This window comes from Lampetra fluviatilis, unplaced genomic scaffold (genome assembly GCF_964198595.1).
Source record: "Lampetra fluviatilis unplaced genomic scaffold, kcLamFluv1.1 SCAFFOLD_991, whole genome shotgun sequence".
In the NCBI taxonomy this organism is placed as follows: Eukaryota; Metazoa; Chordata; class Hyperoartia; order Petromyzontiformes; family Petromyzontidae; genus Lampetra; species Lampetra fluviatilis.
Window position 1 is genome coordinate 3053 of NW_027621822.1, and position 9448 is coordinate 12500.

The 9448-nt window shown below is 57.4% G+C and overlaps 1 protein-coding gene across 1 annotated transcript in view; it reads right to left on the bottom strand.

Moving 5' to 3' along the window:
• Window positions 1-499: 499 nt before the first annotated feature.
• LOC144955739 (chromodomain-helicase-DNA-binding protein 5-like) overlaps window positions 500-9448 on the bottom strand; it is a gene marked incomplete at its 3' end in the record, with an annotated part of 29133 nt that continues 20184 nt past the window's right edge. The window contains exon 5 of the mRNA XM_078885883.1: window positions 500-648. Within this exon, the coding sequence (XP_078742009.1) occupies window positions 500-648 (149 nt within the window). The remainder of the gene's footprint in view (window positions 649-9448) is intronic.

Below are 9448 nucleotides of genomic sequence, written 5' to 3' on the forward strand. Positions count from 1 at the left end.
CCCGTGCCACCCACTCCACCCGTGCCACCCACCCAACCCGTGCCACCCACTCCACCCGTGCCACTCCACCCGTGCCACCCACTCCACCCGTGCCAACCACCCGTGCCACTCCACCCGTGCCACCCACTCCACCCGTGCCACTCCACCCGTGCCACCCACTCCACCCGTGCCACTCCACCCGTGCCACCCACTCCACCCGTGCCAACCACCCGTGCCAATCCACCCGTGCCACCCACTCCACCCGTGCCACTCCACCCGTGCCACCCACTCCACCCGTGCCACCCCACCCGTGCCACCCACTCCACCCGTGCCACCCCACCCGTGCCACCCACTCCACCCCACCCGTGCCACCCCACCCGTGCCACCCCACCCGTGCCACCCCACCCGTGCCACCCACCCTACCCGTGCCACTCCACCCGTGCCACCCACCCTACCTGTGCCACCCCACCCGTGCCACTCCACCCGTGCCACCCACCCCACCCGTGCCACCCCCACCCACCTCAGCGGTGCGACTGGCGAGTCGGCTGAGGATGCTTCTCTCCGACATGTGCAGACGCGCGGCCACGGGAGGGACTCGTGACAACGACGCGGGCAGACGGGCCACGTCGGCCTTCATGTCACCCAGCAACTCCTCCAACTGGTTCAGGACTGTGCCGCGAAACGTCTGGTTAGTCACCGACTCAGTCACTCACTGACCCACTCAATCACTCACTCACTCACCCACTCACTCACCCACTCACTCACCCACTCACTACGCCACGTCGGCCTTCATGTCACCCAGCAACTCCTCCAACTGGTTCAGGACTGTGCCGCGAAACGTCTGGTTAGTCACCGACTCAGTCACTCACTGACCCACTCAATCACTCACTCAGTCAGTCAGTCAGCCACTCAGTCACTCACTCAGTCACTCAATCACTCACTCACTCACTCAGTCAGCCACTCAGTCACTCAGTCACTCACTCAGTCACTCACTCACTCAATCACCCACTCGCCCACTCACCCACTCACTCACTCACCCACTCACTCACTCACTCAATCACTCACTCAATCACTCACTCACTCAGTCAGCCACTCAGTCACTCACTCACTCACTCAGTCACTCACTCACTCAATCACCCACTCGCCCACTCACCCACTCACTCACTCACCCACTCACTCACTCACTCAATCATTAACTCAATTACCCACTCACTCACTCACCCACTCACTCAGTCACTCACTCACCCACTCACCCACTCACTCACCCACTCACTCACCCACTCACTCACCAACTCACTACGCCACGTCGGCCTACATGTCACCCAGCAGCTCCTCCAGCTGGTTCAGGACTGTGCCGCGAAACGTCTGGTTAGTCACCGACTCAGTCACTCACTGACCCACTCAATCACTCACTCAATCACTCACTCAGTCAGCCACTCAGTCACTCACTCACTCAGTCACTCACTCAATCACTCACTCACTCACTCACTCACTCACCCACTCACTCACTCACTCACCCACTCACTCACTCACTCAATCATTCACTCACTCACCCACTCACTACGCCACGTCCGCCTTCATGTCACCCAGCAGCTCCTCCAGCTGGTTCAGGACTGTGCCGCGAAACGTCTGGTTAGTCACCGACTCAGTCACTCACTGACCCACTCAATCACTCACTCAGTCAGCCACTCAGTCACTCAGTCACTCACTCAGTCACTCACTCACTCAGTCAGCCACTCAGTCACTCACTCACTCACTCAATCACTCACTCACTCAGTCAGCCACTCAGTCACTCAGTCACTCACTCAGTCACTCACTCACTCAATCACCCACTCGCCCACTCACCCACTCACTCACTCACCCACTCACTCACTCACTCAGTCAGCCACTCAGTCACTCACTCACTCACTCAGTCACTCACTCACTCAATCACCCACTCGCCCACTCACCCACTCACTCACTCACCCACTCACTCACTCACTCAATCATTAACTCAATTACCCACTCACTCACTCACCCACTCACTCAGTCACTCACTCACCCACTCACCCACTCACTCACCCACTCACTCACCCACTCACTCACCCACTCACTACGCCACGTCGGCCTACATGTCACCCAGCAGCTGCTCCAGCTGGTTCAGGACTGTGCCGCGAAACGTCTGGTTAGTCACCGACTCAGTCACTCACTGACCCACTCAATCACTCACTCACTCACTCAGTCAGCCACTCAGTCACTCACTCACTCAGTCACTCACTCAATCACTCACTCACTCACTCACTCACCCACTCACTCACTCACCCACTCACTCACTCACTCAATCAATCATTCACTCAATTACCCACTCACTCACTCACCCACTCACCCACTCACTCACTCACCCACTCACTCACCCACTCACTCACTCACTCACTCACTCACTCACCCACTCACTCACTCACCCACTCACCCACTCACTCACTCACCCACTCACTCACCCACTCACTCACTCACTCACCCACTCACCCACTCACTCACTCACCCACTCACCCACTCACTCACTCACCCACTCACTCACCCACTCACTCACCCACTCACTCACCCATTCACTACGCCACGTCCGCCTTCAAGTCACCCAGCAGCTCCTCCAGCTGGTTCAGGACTGTGCCGCGAAACGTCTGGTTAGTCACCGACTCAGTCACTCACTGACCCACTCAATCACTCACTCACTCACTCACTCAGTCAGCCACTCAGTCACTCACTCACCCACCCACTCACTCACCCACTCACTCACTCACCCACTCAATCAATTACTCAATCACTCATTCACTCAATCAATCAATCACTCACTCACTCAATAACTCACCAACTCACTCACTCAATCACCCACCCACTCACTCACTCAATTACTCACTCACTCACTCACCCACTGACTCACTCACTCACTCACCCACTCAATCACTCAATCACCCACCCACTTACTCACTCAATAACTCACTCACTCACTCACCCACTGACTCACTCACTCACTCACCCACTCAATCACTCAATCACCCACCCACTTACTCACTCAATAACTCACTCACTCACTCACCCACTGACTCACTCACTCACTTACCCACTCAATCACTCAATCACCCACTCACTCACTCAATTACTCACTCACTCACCCACCCACCCACTCAGTGTCTCCCAATGTCTCCCCGTGTCTCCCCGTGTCTCCCAGTGTCTCCCGGTGTCCTCCACTATCTCCCAGTGTCTCCCCGTGTCTCCCACTATCTCCCAGTGTCTCCCAGTGTCTCGCAGTCTCTGCTGGTGTCTCCCAGTGTCTCCCAGTGTCTCCCAGTGTCTCTCAGTGTCTCCCCGTGTCTCCCCGTGTCTCCCCGTGTCTCCCAGTGTCTCCCCGTGTCTCCCAGTGTATCCCAGTGTCTCCCACAATCTCCCGGTGTCTCCCAGTGTCTCCCACAATCTCCCCGTGTCTCCCCGTGTCTCCCCGTGTCTCCCAGTGTCTCCCGGTGTCCTCCACTATCTCCTAGTGTCTCCCCGTGTCTACCACTATCTCCCAGTGTCTCCCAGTGTCTCGCAGTCTCTGCTGGTGTCTCCCAGTGTCTCCCAGTGTCTCCCAGTGTCTCTCAGTGTCTCCCCGTGTCTCCCCGTGTCTCCCCGTGTCTCCCAGTGTCTCCCAGTGTCTCCCAGTGTCCTCCACTATCTCCCAGTGTCTCCCAGTGTCTCCCAGTGTCTCTCAGTGTCTCCCCGTGTCTCCCCGTGTCTCCCCGTGTCTCCCAGTGTCTCCCAGTGTCCTCCACTATCTCCCAGTGTCTCCCAGTGTCTCCCACTATCTCCCAGTGTCTCCCAGTGTCTCCCAGTGTCTCCCAGTGTCCTCCCAGTGTATCCCAGTGTCTCCCAGTGTCTCCCAGTGTCTCCCAGTGTCTCCCACTATCTCCCAGTGTCTCCCAATGTCTCCCCGTGTCTCCCCGTGTCTCCCAGTGTATCCCAGTGTCTCCCCGTGTCTCCCCGTGTCTCCCACTATCTCCCAGTGTCTCCCAGTGTCTCGCAGTCTCTGCTGGTGTCTCCCAGTGTCTCTCAGTGTCTCCCAGTGTCTCCCACTATCTCCCCATGTCTCCCACTATCTCTCAGTGTCTCCCCGTGTCTCCCAGTGTCTCCCAGTGTCTCCCAGTGTCTCCCCGTGTCCTCCACTATCTCCCAGTGTCTCCCAGTGTCCTCCACTATCTCCCCGTGTCTCCCACTATCTCCCAGTGTATCCCAGTGTCTCCCAGTGTCTCCCAGTGTCTCCCAGTGTCTCCCCGTGTCCTCCACTATCTCCCACTGTCTCCCAGTGTCTCCCAGTGTCTCCCAGTGTCTCCCACTATCTCCCAGTGTCTCCCAGTGTCTCCCAGTGTCTCCCAGTGTCTCCCCGTGTCCTCCACTATCTCCCACTGTCTCCCAGTGTCTCCCAGTGTCTCCCAGTGTCTCCCAGTGTCTCCCCGTGTCCTCCACTATCTCCCACTGTCTCCCAGTGTCTCCCAGTGTCTCCCAGTGTCTCCCAGTGTCTCCCAGTGTCTCCCACTATGTCCCACTATCTCCCAGTGTCTCCCAGTGTCTCCCACTATCTCCCAGTGTCTCCCAGTGTCTCCCAGTGTCTCCCACTATGTCCCACTATCTCCCAGTGTCTCCCAGTGTCTCCCACTATCTCCCACTATCTCCCAGTGTCTCCCAGTGTCTCCCAGTGTCTCCCAGTGTCTGCTGGTGTCTCCCAGTGTCTCCCAGTGTCTCCCAGTGTCTCCCAGTGTCTCCCAGTGTCTCCCACTATGTCCCACTATCTCCCAGTGTCTCCCAGTGTCTCCCACTATCTCCCAGTGTCTCCCAGTGTCTCCCAGTGTCTCCCACTATGTCCCACTATCTCCCAGTGTCTCCCAGTGTCCTCCACTATCTCCCCGTGTCTCCCACTATCTCCCAGTGTCTCCCAGTGTCTCCCAGTGTCCTCCACTATCTCCCACTGTCTCCCAGTGTCTCCCAGTGTCTCCCAGTGTCTCCCACTATCTCCCAGTGTCTCCCAGTGTCTCCCAGTGTCTCCCAGTGTCTCCCCGTGTCCTCCACTATCTCCCACTGCCTCCCAGTGTATCCCAGTGTCTCCCAGTGTCTCCCAGTGTCTCCCAGTGTCTCCCAGTGTCCTCCACTATCTCCCACTGTCTCCCAGTGTCTCCCAGTGTCTCCCAGTGTCTCCCAGTGTCTCCCACTATGTCCCACTATCTCCCAGTGTCTCCCAGTGTCTCCCACTATCTCCCAGTGTCTCCCAGTGTCTCCCAGTGTCTCCCACTATGTCCCACTATCTCCCAGTGTCTTCCAGTGTCTCCCACTATCTCCCACTATCTCCCAGTGTCTCCCAGTGTCTCCCAGTGTCTCCCAGTGTCTGCTGGTGTCTCCCAGTGTCTCCCAGTGTCTCCCAGTGTCTCCCAGTGTCTCCCACTATGTCCCACTATCTCCCAGTGTCTCCCAGTGTCTCCCCGTGTCTCGCAGTCTCTGCTGGTGTCTCCCCGTGTCTCCCAGTGTCTCCCACTATCTCCCTGTGTCTCCCTGTGTCTCCCAGTGTCTCCCAGTGTCTCCCAATGTCTCCCCGTGTCTCCCACTATCTCCCTGTGTCTCTCAGTGTCTCCCCAGTGTCTCCCCGTGTCTCGCAGTCTCTGTTGGTGTCTCCCAGTGTCTCCCAGTGTCTCCCACTATCTCCCTGTGTCTCCCAGTGTCTCCCAGTGTCTCCCCGTGTCTCCCAGTGTCTCCCACTATCTCCCTGTGTCTCCCAGTGTCTCCCACTATGTCCCACTATCTCCCAGTGTCTCCCAGTGTCTCCCACTATCTCCCTGTGTCTCCCAGTGTCTCCCACTATGTCCCACTATCTCCCAGTGTCTCCCAGTGTCTCCCACAATCTCCCAGTGTCTCCCAGTGTCTCCCAGTGTCTCCCACTATCTCCCTGTGTCTCCCAGTGTCTCCCACTATGTCCCACTATCTCCCAGTGTCTCCCAGTGTCTCCCACTATCTCCCTGTGTCTCCCAGTGTCTCCCACTATGTCCCACTATCTCCCAGTGTCTCCCAGTGTCTCCCACAATCTCCCAGTGTCTCCCAGTGTCTCCCACTATGTCCCACTATCTCCCAGTGTCTCCCAGTGTCTCCCACTATCTCCCTGTGTCTCCCAGTGTCTCCCACTATGTCCCACTATCTCCCAGTGTCTCCCAGTGTCTCCCACAATCTCCCAGTGTCTCCCAGTGTCTCCCACTATGTCCCACTATCTCCCAGTGTCTCCCAGTGTCTCCCACTATCTCCCTGTGTCTCCCAGTGTCTCCCACTATGTCCCACTATCTCCCAGTGTCTCCCAGTGTCTCCCACAATCTCCCAGTGTCTCCCAGTGTCTCCCACTATGTCCCACTATCTCCCAGTGTCTCCCAGTGTCTCCCACAATCTCCCAGTGTCTCCCAGTGTCTCCCACTATGTCCCACTATCTCCCAGTGTCTCCCAGTGTCTCCCACTATCTCCCTGTGTCTCCCAGTGTCTCCCACTATGTCCCACTATCTCCCAGTGTCTCCCAGTGTCTCCCACAATCTCCCAGTGTCTCCCAGTGTCTCCCACTATGTCCCACTATCTCCCAGTGTCTCCCACTATCTCCCTGTGTCTCCCAGTGTCTCCCACTATGTCCCACTATCTCCCAGTGTCTCCCAGTGTCTCCCACAATCTCCCAGTGTCTCCCAGTGTCTCCCACTATGTCCCACTATCTCCCAGTGTCTCCCAGTGTCTCCCACAATCTCCCAGTGTCTCCCAGTGTCTCGCAGTCTCTGCTGGTGTCTCCCAGTGTCTCCCCGTGTCTCGCAGTCTCTGCTGGTGTCTCCCAGTGTCTCCCAGTGTCTCCCAGTGTCTCCCAGTGTCTCCCACTATCTCCCTGTGTCTCCCAGTGTCTCCCAGTGTCTCCCAGTGTCTCCCAGTGTCTCCCAGTGTCTCCCACTATCTCCCAGTGTCTCCCAGTGTCTCCCACTATCTCCCTGTGTCTCCCAGTGTCTCCCAGTGTCTCCCAGTGTCTCCCACTATCTCCCTGTGTCTCCCCGTGTCTCCCACTATCTCCCAGTGTCTCCCCGTGTCTCGCAGTCTCTGCTGGTGTCTCCCAGTGTCTCCCAGTGTCCTCCACTATCTCCCAGTGTCTCCCAGTTTCTCCCAGTGTCTCCCACTATCCCCCAGTGTCTCCCACTATCTCCCAGTATCTCCCAGTGTCTCCCAGTGTCTCCCAGTGTCTCCCAGTGTCTCCCAGTGTCCTCCACTATCTCCCAGTGTCTCCCAGTGTCTCCCAGTGTCTCCCAGTATCTCCCAGTGTCTCCCACTATCTCCCAGTATCTCCCAGTGTCTCCCAGTGTCTCCCAGTGTCTCCCACTATCTCCCCGTGTCTCCCAGTGTCTCCCAGTGTCTCCCAGTGTCTCCCAGTGTCTCCCACTATCTCCCAGTGTCTCCCAGTGTCTCCCAGTGTCTCCCAGTGTCTCCCAGTGTCTCCCAGTGTCTCCCAGTGTCCTCCACTATCTCCCACTGTCTCCCAGTGTCTTCCAGTGTCTCCCAGTGTCTCCCACTATGTCCCACTATCTCCCAGTGTCTCCCAGTGTCTCCCACTATCTCCCAGTGTCTCCCACAATCTCCCAGTGTCTCCCAGTGTCCTCCACTATCTCCCACTGTCTCCCAGTGTCTCCCAGTGTCTCCCAGTGTATCCCAGTGTCTCCCAGTGTCTCCCACTATGTCCCACTATCTCCCAGTGTCTCCCACTGTCTCCCCGTGTCTCCCACTATCTCCCAGTGTCTCCCCGTGTCTCGCAGTCTCTGCTGGTGTCTCCCAGTGTCTCCCAGTGTCTCCCACTATCTCCCTGTGTCTCCCAGTGTATCCCAGTGTCTCCCCGTGTCTCCCAGTGTCTCCCACTATCTCCCTGTGTCTCCCAGTGTCTCCCACTATGTCCCACTATCTCCCAGTGTCTCCCAGTGTCTCCCACTATCTCCCTGTGTCTCCCAGTGTCTCCCAGTGTCTCCCCGTGTCTCCCAGTGTCTCCCACTATCTCCCTGTGTCTCCCAGTGTCTCCCACTATGTCCCACTATCTCCCAGTGTCTCCCAGTGTCTCCCACTATCTCCCTGTGTCTCCCAGTGTCTCCCAGTGTCTCCCACAATCTCCCTGTGTCTCCCAGTGTCTCCCAGTGTCTCGCAGTCTGTGCTGGTGTCTCCCAGTGTCTCCCAGTGTCTCCCAGTGTCCTCCACTATCTCCCAGTGTCTCCCAGTGTCTCCCAGTGTCTCGCAGTCTCTGCTGGTGTCTCCCAGTGTCTCCCAGTGTCTCCCAGTGTCCTCCACTATCACCCAGTGTCTCCCAGTGTCTCCCACTATCTCCCAGTGTCTCCCACAATCTCCCCGTGTCTCCCAGTGTCTCTCAGTGTCTCCCAGTGTCTCCCAGTGTCTCCCAGTGTCTCTCAGTGTCTCCCAGTGTCTCCCAGTGTCTCCCTGTGTCTCCCAGTGTCTCCCACTATGTCCCACTATCTCCCAGTGTCTCCCAGTGTCTCCCACTATCTCCCAGTGTCTCCCAGTGTCTCCCACAATCTCCCAGTGTCTCCCAGTGTCTCCCAGTGTCTCCCACTATCTCCCTGTGTCTCCCAGTGTCTCCAACTATGTCCCACTATCTCCCAGTGTCTCCCAGTGTCTCCCACTATCTCCCTGTGTCTCCCAGTGTCTCCCACTATGTCCCACTATCTCCCAGTGTCTCCCAGTGTCTCCCACAATCTCCCAGTGTCTCCCAGTGTCTCCCACTATGTCCCACTATCTCCCAGTGTCTCCCAGTGTCTCCCACTATCTCCCTGTGTCTCCCAGTGTCTCCCACTATGTCCCACTATCTCCCAGTGTCTCCCAGTGTCTCCCACAATCTCCCAGTGTCTCCCAGTGTCTCCCACTATGTCCCACTATCTCCCAGTGTCTCCCAGTGTCTCCCACTATCTCCCTGTGTCTCCCAGTGTCTCCCACTATGTCCCACTATCTCCCAGTGTCTCCCAGTGTCTCCCACAATCTCCCAGTGTCTCCCAGTGTCTCCCACTATGTCCCACTATCTCCCAGTGTCTCCCAGTGTCTCCCACAATCTCCCAGTGTCTCCCAGTGTCTCCCACTATGTCCCACTATCTCCCAGTGTCTCCCAGTGTCTCCCACTATCTCCCTGTGTCTCCCAGTGTCTCCCACTATGTCCCACTATCTCCCAGTGTCTCCCAGTGTCTCCCACAATCTCCCAGTGTCTCCCAGTGTCTCCCACTATGTCCCACTATCTCCCAGTGTCTCCCACTATCTCCCTGTGTCTCCCAGTGTCTCCCACTATGTCCCACTATCTCCCAGTGTCTCCCAGTGTCTCCCACAATCTCCCAGTGTCTCCCAGTGTCTCCCACTATGTCCCACTATCTCCCAGTGTCTCCCAGTGTCTCCCACAATCTCCCAGTGTCTCCCAGTG